This window comes from Xenopus tropicalis, chromosome 1, assembly GCF_000004195.4.
Source record: "Xenopus tropicalis strain Nigerian chromosome 1, UCB_Xtro_10.0, whole genome shotgun sequence".
In the NCBI taxonomy this organism is placed as follows: domain Eukaryota; kingdom Metazoa; phylum Chordata; class Amphibia; order Anura; family Pipidae; genus Xenopus; species Xenopus tropicalis.
This window is the reverse complement of record NC_030677.2, coordinates 181,011,272-181,028,678: the sequence shown is the minus strand read 5'-3', so window position 1 is coordinate 181,028,678 and position 17,407 is coordinate 181,011,272. Positions and strand designations below refer to the sequence as shown.

At 38.4% G+C, this 17,407-nt stretch overlaps 1 protein-coding gene across 1 annotated transcript in view; it reads left to right on the top strand.

The window, feature by feature from the left end:
* The window catches only part of vcan (versican), a 78,938-nt gene that overhangs the window by 3,782 nt on the left and 57,749 nt on the right, over positions 1–17,407 (top strand). Inside the window, exon 2 of the mRNA XM_002935704.5 lies at positions 3,598–3,673. Coding sequence (XP_002935750.2) covers positions 3,604–3,673 — 70 coding nt within the window. The 5' untranslated portion in view covers positions 3,598–3,603. The remainder of the gene's footprint in view (positions 1–3,597; positions 3,674–17,407) is intronic.

The window sequence follows — 17,407 nt, the reverse complement described above, 5'->3', positions numbered from 1 at the left end:
GGCCAGGGGCCCCATACACATTACAACAGAGGAAATGTAATATTACTTCCACTAATTATACCCTTAGTTTCTGGCAGTATTTCTGTATCCCATGCCACTGCCTAAACATGTCACTTTCCTTTTGAAGAGAGACATGAATAAAACTCCTTCTAGGAGTCCTTTTTATCACCACCCACTTAGAGGAAATGGCAAAGCCTGACAACTGCTTATTGTTAGAGAGCAGAGACCACCATTCCCAGAGGGAGGGGGAGGAGGTACAGACTGGAGCAGGGGAGGTTGTCATTACCAGCTAAAGAAGGGATCAGAGAAAACCCAAGTCTCCCTCCCCAATTCTATTGATTATAACTAGTGATGTTGCACTGGCTTAGGAACTTCTCTTCAGGAAACAAATCAAATGGCTGCCCAGCTTGCTCTGCTAACTGGATCAGCACCAAAAATAAACCATATCTGCTTTTTAAGCATATGTGTCTTAATTCTGTATGTGATACTGTCTGGGCACTCTGAGTGATCAGGATCATGTGGGTAACTGGGACACATACAATATCCTCTGCAGCAGATTGTGTCAACAAACAATGCACAGTTTCCACCTGAACTTGATAGTGGGCTCAACAGTCATCAGTGTGTATTACACCATAGAACACTATGGAGCCAATTTACTAATCCACAACGGATCGAAAGCGTCCGAATGCGTTTTTTTCGTAATGATCGGTATTTTGCGATTTTTTCGTAAATTGTAGCGACTTTTTCGTAGCCGTTACGACTTGCGCGAATTGTCGCGACTTTCTCGTAGCTGTCGCGAAAAAATCGGAAAGGTTTGCCCGCCGTTTACCAGTGCTCAATACGAAAAAGTCGCGACGGTGACGAAAAAAATCGCAAGAAACGCGAAAAAGTTGCAAAATGTTCGTTTCCAATCCGATTTTTTCCCATTCGGATTCGTGGATTAGTAAATCATCCCATATGTGTCCCAATTATGGTTGTTTAGTGGTGTGCAGAAGTATCAAAAACTATGAACGCACCTTTACCTGTACTTTACTTTAATCCAGTGATTTTGCTGGTATTGCCTAATATATCTCTGCCTTTAGGAAATAATGTATCCCCTGCTGTAAAACAAGGATATTATAAACCACCAGGACATTTCATCACTGAGCACTTATTATAACCAGTGCCATCACTAAGCACCTTTTATAAGTGTATAATTTACAGGATATTCATGGCTCTTGTGTTTCATATTCATATAATTCTTTTAATTAACAATTCATTAATGACATAATAGAGTACCTAACAGCTATATATGCAGTGCATGTTATTACTCTTTAGATTATCTCTGGTTAACAAATTAAATCATCTATGTGTCAATCTCTCTTAATGGCAAAGGCATCCCCACATGTTATAGTGCACTTCGTTTCTATATCTATATATTTCTATAATTATGCCTAAGGGCTCTGGCACACGGGGAGATTAGTCGCCCGCGATAAATCTCCTTGTTCGCGGGCGACTAATCTCCCCGAGTTGCCTACCCCTGCTACCCCGGCGGGATGGCAGACGCGGCGGGGCAATTTCAGGGAATCGCCGAAAAAGACTTGCGAGTCTTTTTCGGCGATTGGCGCGGAATCGCGCCGCCGCGTCTGCCATCCCGCCGGCGACTTACATGTTCGCCGGTGGGATGGCAGGGGTAGGCAACTCGGGGAGATTAGTCGCCCGCGAACAAGGAGATTTATCGCGGGCGACTAATCTCCCCCGTGTGCCAGAGCCCTAAGGGATAAAGAACACAATGCTCCATACCAGGCTTTGTAAACTAAAGCTTTGGAAACTTTATTCATGAACCAGAAGACTAAAATCTGTTTTTAAAAGGGCACAAGCTGTTCCCATAATGTTATATCAATTAGCAAAACTGTATACATAAACATCAGCACATTCTGTCTTTGTAAATCTGACCAGGCCTATTGTGGAGCAGCAATCTGCTCCCAGAGCTGAAACTAGAACACTGCAAGAACTTGTACTTAGCAACATGCTGTTTAATGTGATTCTGATGTTAAAGAACTTGTCTCCATACCCATTGCATGCATGGGATAGTAAGAGTCACATTACAAAGCTCACAACTCAGTGGGAAAATGATCAAATTGATATTGCTTCATATCACTGGAGGATCAACTTCTATCTCTAGCTGTTCTCACTGGCAGGACATCAGTGGTGGAAATGATAATGATGGTCAAGAACTGACCTGAATAGCTAGAGGGGGGATTATTTGTCTTATGCTTGCAATCACTTAACCAAGTTACTAATGGCCTTCACCTATTGACTGAATGTATTGATAGTGGAAGTCATTATTAAAGTTATCTGGAAAAGATATGGAAAAGAAATGCGCTTTTTTTGTGTTTTGCAGTACCCAACATACTGACCCTATCCACTTTGATATTCCAGTTATGCTGGAACATACTGACCCTATCCACTTTGATATTCCAGTTACGCTCAAATGATTTCCTCTTCTTTTCCCCCCAACCTTGATCTAAACTCATTTCAATTGGAGCCAAACAACTTGTTTGAAAGTGAAATGCCCCAAGAGCTGCTAAGCAAGTAGAAACTAGCAGATGAAGCTGTTCCCTTTTAATGCACAAACCTGTTCCGAGACCAGATATATTATGTCAGATCTAACAAAAAAAAAAGTAGGAACTTGGGGCAAGTTAGGCTTTTAGGGCTACAAGTCAAAGACAATCTAATAGATGTGTATTAAAACACTAATCCAAGTTTTGTAATACATATGAGTATGACAGTGCCACATTTAAACTCATAACGAGAGTGAAATATGTGATTAGTTCACCAATTAATTCTCTATTGTCAAAATAACCCCAACTATACATGTATAAATCAAGCACAGGATAGAGGTGGCACACCTTTTCAATGCAAAAACCTGTGGAAATTGGAAAGTGATTATATTATTTGCTGTTTCTGGTCATGCCACCATACAGCATCTTTTTTGGATGAAATTGATCCCCTACTGCTCCCTACCTCACCAGGTGCTTGACTTGGAAACAGTTGACCATTTTTTGCAGTCATTGATCTTACTGCCTGGGTGTCATGCCTCAAATGAAATAAAAATACACATGCCTGTTTTTGCACACTTGTACTTCCCACGCAGAAAGAAGTATTTACAATGGTCACACTTCACAACTTTGTTTTGACACTAATGCTCAACTTTGTTTTAACACCTAAAATACTTCAGGTGTTAGGAGGTGCAAGTGATCATGAATTTACTGGCAACACTCAACCATTTGTTTAGATTATATTTGAAATGATAAAACACTTAAATTAAATTAGCAAAGGTACTTGCACCCATACAAATTGCTTGATGTAGTGCCAGACTCCATTTCAGCCTGATTTGATTAAATGAGTGCAAGTGCAAAATGTAGGGGCACAAGGTACAATGGAGTTAAATATACCTGTAGAATTGGGCTCCATCACAAAAAACCATGCACAAATTCTAGAAAAATATGTTGAATTGTGTGGGAGAAAAACACCTATATTTTTTTTTTCACGTTATTGTGCTGAATTTTATTTGTAATGTATGTTAATACATTGTACCATATGTTTTTATTCTAGGTCAAGATGTTACTAGAAATAAAATATATATTTTGGATATTCTCGGCATTCTCCCTTACTAATGCATTCCGTGCAGGTGAGTCAAAAATCATGAAATTCCACTATTGTCTTATGTATAAAAGTAAGGATGAGTTAATGTTAAGTGAGTTTTCTCACTTAAAATCACAGCAAAGGCCTTTGTGTGACATATGCTGAAAGGAGCATACATTCTAGCTGGGCATTTTGTGCAATATGTCAATATGTATCAGCAGGGAACAAAACATTGGTATTATTCATTTTAACCCTGTATAATTATATAATATTTTGCTTATATAATAAATGCCCCTTTCCAAGAATCACTAGCAGCTAGCAGAAGCAGAGTGATATCTTGAGAATGATTTAAGAAGAAGAATGGGGTGAATACTTCTTTAGAAATGGACAATTAGCGACTGGTTCCATTGCTCGAGTCCTAGCAATTACAAACTGCTTTTAAGTTTTTGCCAGGAAAAGCTCTGGCTTTCTCTGGCCTTTGTAAATGAAAGAAATTTTCTGAGACTAAGGTAGCAGGCACATTATTGCTTGTTTTAAATCTTTCATATTTTTCCATCCTTCATTGCACACTCAGCAGGTCAAAAGGATTAGTTTTGGCTCCATATGTAAAGGACACAGCCGAAAATGTGAAGCTCCATAGGACTGTTACGTTACAGTTTAAAAGCGTACCTTTCCAAGCGTGGGTGATTTTGCAACACATTGAAAAACATTCTTGGTGGCTAGGAGAAATGCTAGAGTGTCAGCTCAGTGAACCAGAAAATGATAGTGAAAATTATATTGCAGTAATCTACACACTATGCAACCTGTGATGTGCAAAGGTCTTCTTTAATATATTCAGCTGCCCAGAAGCATTTTGTGTATTCAGTAACCTTTTTTAATATTGTTTGTGTCTTTTCTGAGCATGTAACCTTCAGATAGCGAGGGGGAATTTACCCTAATAAAATCATAGACTTTACATTTTAGGCCAGTGCCGGATGTGTCACCTTCATGCTGCAAGAAGTCTGGTTCTCTTTCCCTTCTTTCTGCAGCCAAATGAATGAGTTCCAGCTGAGGTACTTGCTCATGAATGCCGTTGGCACTGTTCCCCAAAAACATTTAGTCGTGGCTAGGAAAGTGCTGAGCTGGCACCATCAGTTTCTGGCTTAACGCCAGTGATACATATTGGCGAGAGAGAGATATAGTTTGTTATGTAAGAGGGCCTGCTGCATTGAACATTACCGGAGCAGGATCGTGCCTGCAGAAATGCCACCTTGCCTGCCCAGCTCCTTACTAGAGCATATCACATCAAATATGCCCTGTAGCTAGGTCAGTGTTTTGTAATACTTTTTTACAGGGGGATGCAAAGTAAATTGCTTTGGGACATAAAAATTGGTTTAGTCGTATTAGTCTCATTAGTATTTTCTATGTATCAGAAAATTGTAATGTATTGAAGGAGATCAAGGGGATAATATTTTTAACAGCATAGGGAGAGTCCGTAAGATAGAGCAACCCTATAGCACACTTTTCTAGTGGCAGAGGCTTCTTGGGCAGTTGCTTCATATGCCCCCCCCCTTACCCATTCCCTCACATTTTAAACCATCAGTGACATTGGTTTTCACTTAGCAGAACACCTACTAATAGAACGCAAATGTATATTTAGACAGCATATCATACATTCTAGTAATAATGTAGTCCAGTGCTGTCCAACTTCTGTGGTACTAAGGGCCTGAATTTTTCTGGCCTACATAGTGAAAGACTGTTTTGACCACTCCCCTTTTTTAAACTGCACCCACTTCAAACCACACCCATGTTATCACAAGACATTTTAAGAGCATACACATTAATAGTTGGTAGCGCAGCAAAAACCCAAATGGTTGGTGCTCACTGTAGGGATATAATCCTTTATTCATATGTCAAAGAAATTTATTATGTCATATTAAAACATACCCTTAAATCCATATGGCTCCTCCTTCTCTGTGCATAGCACAGCAACCCCCAGCACATCATTACACACTTTAGGGACCATATAATGACTATTTCCAATAGCGCCAGTTGGACAGCACCCTATTTGCAGTCTGTCTTATTATATGAAAAGATTGTCGTATAAGTAATCCTGCTATCGGCCCAGAATATTTAGTACAGTGGTTACTTTTAATCAAACTATTCTAGGGCAACAAATGAGCACTAAACCCACATCTCACTAAACTGGCCTTCATGCCAGACCCCTTATATACTGGGGGGAGGGAGGTCACTTAGCAGTCTGAAAACCTGTGCTGCTCTATAATTTGCCAAACAGAATGTTAGCATCCACCAAGTAATTAAACAATAACAATGAAATGGAGCAGCCAGAATTCAATAAGAAGATTTACAGCATAGGAGCAACCATTGAAGAAAACCGGGGAAAGTTCAGAGCAAGAGAAACACAAAATGACCTAGAGACTGGAAAATTGGGAAATCGCTCAAGTGAAATTTGTTTTAATTACCACTTGGGCATACTGCGCTGTTGGCTTCTTAGCTAAACCCTAAATAATCATGTACATTTATGTTACACTTCATGTATGTGGTTCAAGTTAAGGTATTTATTAACTCAGCTTTCTCCTTTTATAACATTCAGGGGAAAGATTTTACATTTATTTTATGTTTAAATTAATTTTATTCCAGTTATGAAAAATACAATAAAAGGCATGCAGGCCCAGAAGTGTGGGCCTATAAAGCAAAAGGGCTCCTTCCCAGTGCAGGTGGCATTGTGCTCCATATGAGCATTTTTAGGGCCGCGACAAATCTCCCTTGTCGTGGGCGACTAATCTCCCCGATATGCCATCCCACCGGCTTGAATGTAAATCGCCAGTGGGATGGCAAATGTGGCGCCGCAATTTCCCGAAATCGCAGAAGTTTCCTCTCAAGGCAACCAAAGCCAAATCTTGAGACGAATCTTGGGTTTGGTGCATTCCTACTACAAAGTATTGACTGCAGCCAGCCATGATGTGTGGTTAGTTCCTTCGTTCAACTGACATCTCATTATGTTACTGCAGTTATGTGCATCCTCTTAGCAAATGTCTAATGAACCATGAGTGTCCTGCTAGCGCCTGCCCATTTACTATCCCCTAACAGTAGTAGTTTCTTTGTGTAGTTAATCACACTGGCTAACCATAACATAATTTGCTAGAGTGACTATTTAACTGGGTTCTGTTTCCAACTTTTTCCAAATGGGACAGTTATGGAATTGTAAATATCTATTATTTTGATATGTTGTCTCTTCTAGTAATGTAATTTACAAACTCAGCATATACAAGCTGTGCTCTCCAGCATCCTGCCTTCAGTTATTTATCTGTGATCTAGCTCATTGCATGCAGTTTGTATCACCAAAAGAGTAATGCATTGATTGAGATAACAGTACTATTCCTTTGCATATATGGGGAGGGTGAGAATTCTAAACAGCTGCCTCCAGAAGCATGCCAGCCAATAAAATGCTAATGTTTCTGTTCTGCATACAAAAGTGATACTTGCCAGCAGCCATATTCTTTTATATGGTAACGACCCAACCCCATTTATGTCTTAGCAGTTCCTTTGTAATACGCTTGCTCTGATGTGTATAAGGCCTGTCAGTCTTCTGAACTGACTATTTTATCTGGAAGGGTGATGAAATGTACCATTTATCAGCGAAGGAATTTCTCTTAAATGGGAGGTATAAAACATTCTTATAGTAAAGTTTGTTCCCTCTAAAATGGTAGTAGATAGGAGATGCATTTCCCATTATCATTAGCTAACCAAATGCTGCTCCATAATTTCTGAGATTTAGGCCAGTGGCATATTGGCATTTGGAGTGGTGCTGCTTCGTTGTGGTTAATTAAACAGCAAGGGATCTCTATAAATGCATTTGCTCTGACTCAGCAGAAAAGAAGAGGGAGCTACTGGGGGCATCTTCAGAGTCACAAATATTTAATTATAAAAGAAGCCCTACAAATATGGTGCAATATGTCTAGAATAATTATAGTTCTCTTTTAAATTATATTATTCCTTTAGTTTAGTCTGTGTCCGTGCAGTAACCCCACTAAAAAAACAACTTAATTTGGTTATTTTTCCTTTAATCCATATATAATGATGTTGCCTCTATGTGCCCAGCCTAATGTGGCTTGCTTTTTATAATGCATAATAGCCAAAGCTGGAGGCATTAGCATGAATAGATGTTAAGAGGTGATAATGGACATTACACTAGTGAGTATTTTCTCTTTGTGTGTGCTGTTAAGCCCTGTCTGTTCTCCATCATGATGGACCCTATCTGTCTTTTAATTCCATTGATATCTGTTATAGTTAAACAATGCTTTTGAGGATGCTGTGCGGATTTACAAGGGCACTTAAATTAGGGGAGGCGCCACCGGTTGAAAAGGCAGACGCTGGTGGAAGAAAAACCTTCTTTTTTTCTTTTGCCCTCCTTAAAACCTTTCTTCCAAATGCGAATACCCAGACAAGGAGTGCTTTTTTATTTTATAAAACATTTACATTTGCTTGAATTTAATTGAATTACATGTTTTTCTTGTATGGGCCATTTTGTTTTGTCTAGAACTGTCAGTGGATGTTTTTGGATAGAATGATTCTTTCAACTGTTCCCATTAGTATGATAACATGTTAATGGCATTGTTGCTGTTACCTTGCATTTGGTCAAACCCCCTTACACCACAAAATGAGTAAAATCCCAGGGAACCATCGTGAATTAATCTCCATGATGGATCATGAAAACCACTAAAATTGGTCATCACCGTTATTCCAGAAAAAAAGTTAAAGCAACAAGTTATAAGGGAACGTTCACATGTGGCATTACGCATAGTAATAAGGGACACTGGTCATTTCATTGTAATGATCCATTGTCCGAAAAGTGAGAAATAAAAAACGCTGTGGGTAACATCAAATCAAATTGCCAGCATCTAGGCCAGTGATCCCCAACCAGTGGCTCGGGGGCAACATGTTGCTCCCCAACCCCTTGGATGTTGCTCTTTGTGCCCCCAAACCAGGGAGTTATTTTTGAATTCCTGACTTGGGGGCAAGTTCTGGATGAATAAAAACAAGATTTCCTACCAAATAAAGCCCCTGTAAGCTGATAGTGTGCATAGAGGCTGCCTAATAGCCAATCTTAGCCCTTATTTGGCTCCTCCATGAACTTTTATGGTGCTTGTGTTGCTCTCCAAGTCTTTTTACATTTGTCTGTGGCTCACGAGTAAGTAAGGTTGGGGATCCCTAATCTAGGCACTGGTGGGTCCAAGCTCTTCTTGTTGCTATCTTCTGTCAGTGGGAAACAATCCATTTATATGTAGTGATTACAGAGCCTGTTAACCCATAGGGATTAGTGATTCCTATTTAACTAGACTGGGTGAGATAAGAGCAGAAAACAAAATAAACAAAATGACATTATTGGGAAGTCTGCAGTATTCATGTCAACACCGCCCTGTAATAAACACTTTCTTTAGCCCATTGGGAGGTCTGGTCACTATACCCTGTACACACTAGAGCCTTTAAGAAACACAATGTGATACTACACCATTTATGGTAGGGTAGAAGGTAAGTGTTTCTTAGATATACTGAATGTGTGAACTTATAATGGTAAGCATTCATATGCTACTGTGTTTAGAAACATTATTACAGATTTTATACCAAACAGCCTCCAAAATAGAAGCGTTGCTAATCCCTACAGTAGCAATTCAGCATATATCACTCTAGGACTAGTTATGAGTGGTTGAGTTAAGATGAGGTGTGCAGATGGAATTTCAATTAGCTTGCTATTCAATGATTTACAGAGAGCCAGCATCAAGTAATTGATCCCTTAGCACATAATGCCTGCTTAACATCCTCCTCCTTACTGTATAGTAGCCTTCACCACAATCCATCTGGTAAAAACAGTGAGGCTTTTGTTCAGATACAATTTATTACCTACACGCCAAGCCCCAGTTATGCTCTTGTTGGAAGAACTTGCTCTTTCAAACAGAAAATGACAGAATAGTACATTCTGAAGTGTGAACATTCACTTTTCAGTTGCTTTATAAGAGGGAACGGCTGCTTTTTTTTTTTTGTTAGAGACAGTTCACTGGTTCTTAGACTGAAAGCGACATGTTTCCTTTTGTTAGATTGTATGGCAATTATATAGCGCCACAAGTGTGCTTAGTGTTTTGCAAGGTATAAACGCACACAAGGGTATAGAATATATAAATTAGACTAGAATTTAGAATAATAAATAATTTCTATAAGATTTAATGTGCAGATGAAAAACGATCCATGACCCAAAGAGCTTACAATCTATGAGTTCTTAAATGAATGTTTTATGGAATTGTTTAAACAAGACTTATACTTGACCCAATAATTTTTGTTCTGATCATTTTTAAAGCTATTTTATCAACATGACAGCAAAAAAAGATAAAGAAAAAAACAACCTAAATTGTTATTACACTTAATATTTTCACATTCTTTCACAAACTTTTGTTCATTGAACTGCTTTGCTAATCCCTTTCTTTCCTGAGTTATTTGCCCCTGGCAAAAATACTCCACTAAAATAATGTGCTGATTAGAGGGGTCATGCCTGATGCTCCTGGATAGAAGTGCAATAGGGGAGCCTGTGTATTGGAAAGTCATACTGGTCTACCTGGCTAAAAAAAAATTGGGCAGGTGTCAAATGGGCAAGTTTAAAAATCCCATCCAGACGAAGACCACATCAGCTTGTTGATGCAATCTTCATCCTGACAGCCTGTATCCCACCCTGAGGGCTAAACAATCAGATTAATCAGATAACGCCCACCTGTTTTGACCTTTGTCTGCTGCTCTGCTACTCTCTAACATGGGTGTCTAATTGAAGCACAGAGACACTCTGCAATTCAGCGTACAAAACGTAAAAAAATTGCAGATTGTGGCGGGGGACAGGGGCATGGGCACATGTGGGTGGGACCTAGACTTTGGCTTTAGTTAGTAAATGTGACCAATAGTGTCCCCAATCATTTTGGAATATTGGGAAGAGTGTGATTAAAATGCTTATTATAAAATTGGTTACTGTTTTAGAGTAAACAAGGTGGAGCCAAGAGGCACAGGTGTCATCACACCACTTATAAAACATAATATTGAATTAAGAAAGTTACCAAAAAAAAAGCAAACATTTCAGTGTTAATGGGAAAGTATGTATACATATTTTACATTCTCAAACAATCATCTATATATATAATTATTTGCATAAACCAAGTAATATTTACAATTGCATAGTTCAGTGGGAAATGCTTTACCAGCTTACATCTGGGCTGGCTTCCAAGTCTGCTCAGTAAGCGCGCTACTCAACACCCGTGAATTAAATTACAGGCTGATCTTGAAGGTTGAAGATTTTGATACCCATCAAAGCCTGCAAGTGAGGCATTCAGCCACAATAAAATACATTGACCAGATAACTTCAGATATTTTAATGACTGATTGCAAATACACGTAAAAGACTCCATTTGATTTTTGGTACCTTGACACATTTGACAAATCCATAGTTGGGAGGTAAGCTAAATCCAAAATTCTACATTATAACCATACTTTAAATGGCATTATTTTGTCTAACATAGAAGAAGGAAAAGACATCATTATTATTTCAACAATTTACTTAATCGACTTGTGGAACACAGTACTGTGCTCTGAAGCTCACACTCCCCAGTATATATGGTAGATACATTAATAAAGAATGAAAGGATATTATGACCAAGGTCCCATAGGGGATTTGCTAAACAGATATGGCTGGCTCTGAAGTAAGATTATAAGATATGTCCAACAACTCACCACAAAGGATGACATGCACAGCCCTGAGCCTTTATCTAGAGAAGTGGGTGTCAGTGGTTCTTTTGAAGAGCAGGCACTCATTGAGCAAATCTTCAGGCAGAATTCATGATTAAAAATTAACTTTATTGGAGTGCCATAATTGTTTTATGCTTTTCGTGTTCACAGACACTTAATCATGGCTGTGAAGTAGCCTGCTCCAATGAGAAACAAGGTGCATAGATGATGTGCTTAGCAGCATTTTGTTGGTGTAAGATGGTAAAAGAGCAAAGGTCAAGTTTTCCATTGTATAGATCATTTTCTGAAATATTGTGACGGATATATGATTCAGTTTTATGGTTGAATCACTAACAGATTTGCTCATTTTGAGATGTAGTCAAACAGTTGTATCTCATCTTGTATATTCAGCTGGGAGTAGACAGACAGTAGAGTTAGAGAGTTCTCACACAGACATTCAGCATATGGGAAGTGTGTCAAATGTAATCAGCAGCCTTAAATTAACAGTCTCAAAGGCAGTGAGAGAGCATCCTCGAACAGGAGAGGTATTCATTGGACTTGTTTTTTCTAAGAGTAATTTTAGTGCAATTTAAAAGGGTGAAGGACAGATTTAAGAAGTTCAAGTAGAGAATTAATGGCAGAAAAGTGAGTAGCTGCTTTTATACAAGATATGTACAGACCTTGCTGAGAAAAGTTAATTTTAGTGTTTAGAGCCTGAGGGGGAGTCATTTGAGAACTGATATAAAAAAAAAAATCCTTCACACTTATGAATTTATCAAATGTCCATGTTAAAAACAGTGAAAAACTAGTAAAAAGTTGAGTAGAAATAATAATAGTGCAGGATTTTTGTATCTGAACTATGTTTGGGATGGTCAGCACATGAGGATGGCCAAACTGCCAAACCTGGCGGACTGGATGTTCATTTTGCAGTTCCCTTGCATTACTAGGTTGACACATGATCTCATTCAGATACCAGTCATTTTAAGGTGCCACACAAGCTCAGAAGATCGATTTTGTAAGAGATATGAAATTTGCACCTGGAATGGGTGATGTGTGCCAAAGATAGAACAGTCAGCAAGGCCTGATGAACCAACCTGCACCAAATACCAACACAGTGAATATTGTAAAGAAGCTAATGGTTGCTGTGACTTGGCACCATGAAACTTTTCTCAAATATAATCATAATACATTGTATTGACTGTATTTATTGTGTTTTATTGATTATTTAAGGACTATCAATAAAACATCTCACTGTTTTTATTATATTTCATAGAACCAGGACTAACTTTAATTTCCCAGTGCAGTTTGGCCTTTTTAGTTGCAGCAGCATTGCAATAATAATTTCTTATAGAGATACCATGACTCATTTAATAGCATAGTTAAGCACTAAATGAGCCTTTTAAGCCTGCCTGATTGGTATTCACATTGGTATACCAGCTGCGTGACTTACTTTTTATGGAAGCAGCTACTGCTGTACCAACAGTCCATATAAATGCAGAGTTTGCTGTCTCCAGGGAAGTCCAATTATGGCATCTGCATTGCCAGTAAGTGCCTTTAATGCCTGGGAATTTCTATCAGGCAACTGTCACTGGAAAGTGATTTACAAGCTGGTTTCATTACAGAAAAAAACCCCAAAACCTCTCATTTCAAAAGAATTTTGTATTTCATCAGCTTTATCTAACAATAGCAGGGGTTTTGCTGCCAGCAGACTCGAACTTTAAACATTTCATTTCCCTAATTTGTTTCAAGAGAAAAAAAAATGCCAATGATGGTAAAATTACAGGGGCGAATGCTTCAGATAAGCTTAATGATACTAATGGTAGAAAATCAATGCTCTTGATGTGGCTTTTGTTAAGGTTTTTAGTTTAGCTCCAATAAAAAGGATTTGGTGGTGATATAATTTAGCAAACTGTCCCTGAAAAGGTTACCTCAGGGTGAGAATATCTTTTACTATCAAGACTGCCTAAGTGCCGCGATGACAGACTCCATTATGAGTGCCCATTTGCAGATAGTGTTCCCCATGCCACTCTTGTAGGAGGATTTAATTGATGGGAGGAAAATGTGTCTAATTTTCTTAATATTTCCCTAGGGAGGATGACTAGAAGGGTTTCTGTCCCTGGGGGTGTAGTATATAACAAGGCTCTTGATGAGCAAATTTATAGATTACAATAGAATGATACCAATAATAATTTAACAAGAATTTATACAGAACTCTCTTCTATTTATACAGGTCAGTAGGGACTGGCATTTCTTGCCAAAGCAGAGGCATTTTTCATGCATGAGAATGAATACTTTTTATTTTGCTTTGAGTGCTGTCTTGTATAAAAAAGGGCATTGACTCAAGGGATGAGAACATAATTTTGCCCCTTTATAGGTCCCTGGTAAGGCCTCACCTTGAGTATGCAGTGCAGTTTTGGGCTCCAGTCCTTAAGAAGGATATTAATGAGCTGGAGAGAGTGCAGAGACGTGCAACTAAACTGGTTAAGGGGATGGAAGATTTAAACTATGAGGTTAGACTGTCGAGGTTGGGGTTGTTTTCTCTGGAAAAGAGGCGCTTGCGAGGGGACATGATTACTCTGTACAAGTACATTAGAGGGGATTATAGGCAGTTGGGGGATGTTCTTTTTTCCCATAAAAACAATCAACGCACCAGAGGTCACCCCTTTAGATTAGAGGAACGGAGCTTCCATTTGAAGCAGCGTAGGTGGTTTTTCACGGTGAGGGCAGTGAGGTTATGGAATGCCCTTCCTAGTGATGTGGTAATGGCAGATTCTGTTAATGCCTTTAAGAGGGGCCTGGATGAGTTCTTGATCAATCAGAATATCCAAGGCTATTGTGATACTAATATCTACAGTTAGTACTAGTGGTTGTATTTATAGTTTATGTATGTGAGTATAGATTGGTAGGTGTGGGTTAGGTGTGCTGGGTTTACTTGGATGGGTTGAACTTGATGGACACAGGTCTTTTTTCAACCCTATGTAACTATGTAACTATAACTATGTAACTATCCTTCTCTCCACAGTAGATGCATCTGGAAATGGAAAAGTAATGTGAGCAAAAAAATTCTGGGGTTTTTTGGTCCTTAATCCTCTCTGATTTGTCCAAATGTTTTTCAAAGATACAACATGATTAAGTTAGCGAATAGGAAACACATGCCATATCTTGGACTGCTTTGCAATAGGCAATATGTAATTAGGTTTTATGTATCAAGTCTATCAGTAGTTACTTGATTCCTTTTATACATGTAATGCGATTTTGTTAGTCTGCTGCCAAGCTGTAGGCACAGGAAGGAAGTGGAGCTATCCATATAATATCTAATGCAGTATATGCTGCGGATGTGGTAAGAGATTATTACAGTATGTCAGTTTCCATGAAGCTGATTAAAACAAGTGGGGTTGCTGTTTCTGGGATACTTCATTTAATTTTTCCATTTTATTTCTACCTATTTCAACCTACCAATTTCTTACCTGTAGCATAATTCCACCAACCACACTGTTTTATTGCAGCTCTGTGGAAAGTAAGTTGTCTGGTATATAAATTTGATGAAAAGAACAAATATTATTTCAACCATTTTTAACCTATTCTTATTTGAATTCAATAACTTTTGAATGAAGCATCCCCTAAAAATGTTAGACCAGTGCAGTGCGGTGTGCCAAGTGCAGTATTTATTGTTTACCTTCAATGCAGCATGTTTTCCTCATAATTTCTAGCATAATCGGAGAAGTGAAAGGCACTAACTAAGTTATAAATACCCAAGTTAGATATTATGAAACACAACTACATTCAGCTGACCATTAAGAAGAGATATGAACTGATAAGGTGCAGTGAATCCTCAATATAACTGACCAACCAATCAAATTCCATGGCAGATTACATTTTAACTGGGCTGTTTGGTTTAAGTATCCAAGTCAAACAAGTTCCTAAGTAGTTATGACAAACTAAAATTTTGGAATTCAAGACCACTGTAAGAACAAAGGTATTAGTGACAAGTGGCATTGCAGATGCTCAGCAACGGCTTCCCACTGGATTGATTCCCCTTTGAAATCAGTGGTAAGGGCCATTCTGAACCCAAAGTTATCGGCTGAAGGCACTTACCCTACTTTCCACTGATGTCAATGGGAAGTGATCCACATAGTACAGTGATTATTTTTCTCACCGCTACATTATATGGCACATAAGTCATTGTCCCAACCATACCCTGCCTTTTATTAACTGACACATAGTGAAGCTGTCAGCACGCAGTGCCTTAAATAGCTTTACATCAGATTCATGCAAGCGACTTCTGTCCCCATGACTATTTCAGTTGTAAATCCTAGCTGCCCAACCATAAATAATTTTACACTATTCATGTCACCTGTGTGATCTCTGTGTACGTTGAATAACACTATTCACCAGTAAAAATCTCCTAAAAGTACCTTTACCAGGGACAAAATGAATTAACTTTAATAACTGTGCACTTAATATTAGTCAACACAACAAACTGTAGAACGTACACAAGGTTTATAAAATGTATGCACAAGAATTACTTCTGGGTAATTGATATCATATCTGTAAGTATATTTATAAAGAATTGCATATGTTTAATATATGCACTACTGCATATAGACCGGGGTACACAGTTACCTTTAACATAAGACCCATAGGGAAAAAAATGATCCATTCATGGCAGCCAGTCTGAAGCAGAAACATCCTTAAACCCCTAGAAGGAAAGAAGGTGGAGGTCGGCTACTAAGCTTTGACTGGTTCTTTAATATACATTTTTAGTATGGAAAATAGGTAGGAATTATGCGCAGAGTTCGCCTAAGGATATTGGACATATTTCCTAATAAATGTTTGCAGCTGGATATGAATGTAAAACGCTTGACATAACAAGTTGAAGTTAGTGGAGGAGAGCAAGTTTGCCTCACATTAATATTGGCAGAAGCTTTGTTCTCCATACCAACTACTGTAAATCCCGAGGCTACCAAGGAAATTATTTAAACAAAGGGGAGACAATAATGATTATTGTTTCACTAGTAATTGCATCCATACAAAGCAAAAAGTTTATGAATAACTTGCAGCTTAACATAAAAATAATGTTTGTATCAAGATTCCCTATATATAATTTTTTTTAATGATATCCCCAAAACATTTTCTTGAAATCAAAACACATAAGAAAGGGCCTTTTCCTGTGCTGTGCCAGGGGTGTGTTCTTAAGATTCTGCCAATGCTTTCTGCCTAGGAATCAGCAAAGGGCTTCTCTTTGTGGGAATGGGTGTACATCTGCTGGTACAGGTATAGGATCCATTATCTGGAATCCAATTATCCAGAAAGCTTCGAATTACAGGAAGGCCATCACCCATAGACTCAAATATAAGCAAATAATTCTTAATTTTAATGATGATTCCTTTCCTCTGTATTAATAAAACAGTACCTTGGACTTTATGGTAACTAAGCTGCATGAATCCATATTGGTGGCAAAACAATTTTACTGTGTTTATTATTATTGCTGGGCCTGGTGTAGCCCACTTCTGGAATCTGGAAACTTAGGCTGCTACGATGTAAAAGTGTAGAATGCTTCAAACTAAAAAAAGGAATCTGAAGAGGAGTTGATTAAAATACACAATGAAGCGGGCAGACTGAAAAGTCCAGTTGGTTTGTTGGCAAATAAAATGTGATATTCCTACTGTAAGATGTGTGGAGGCTTCCTTGTATGGCCTAGAACCACTATTTTGTATAAACGGTTACTCAAAAAAGATTTAGATTTACCAGAAAATTTCACCTCCCTTTGTATCATCCTTTATTGAGGACCACACACCATTTGTATAACACTTGTAATTGTCTAATGCCCTGCAGTTTCTCATTTCTTCCTAGCAGGGATGGTGATTGTTTGAGTCTATGAGAGTTCAGGAAATGTAAGGAGCTGTAACATTAAAGGGAAAGTATATATACAAAAACTTGGTTTGTTTAATTGTCTTTGTTAAAACAAAAGTAAACTTGGCAGTCTGGTGGGTAGGGTTTTGGCACCACTGTGCTAGATTGA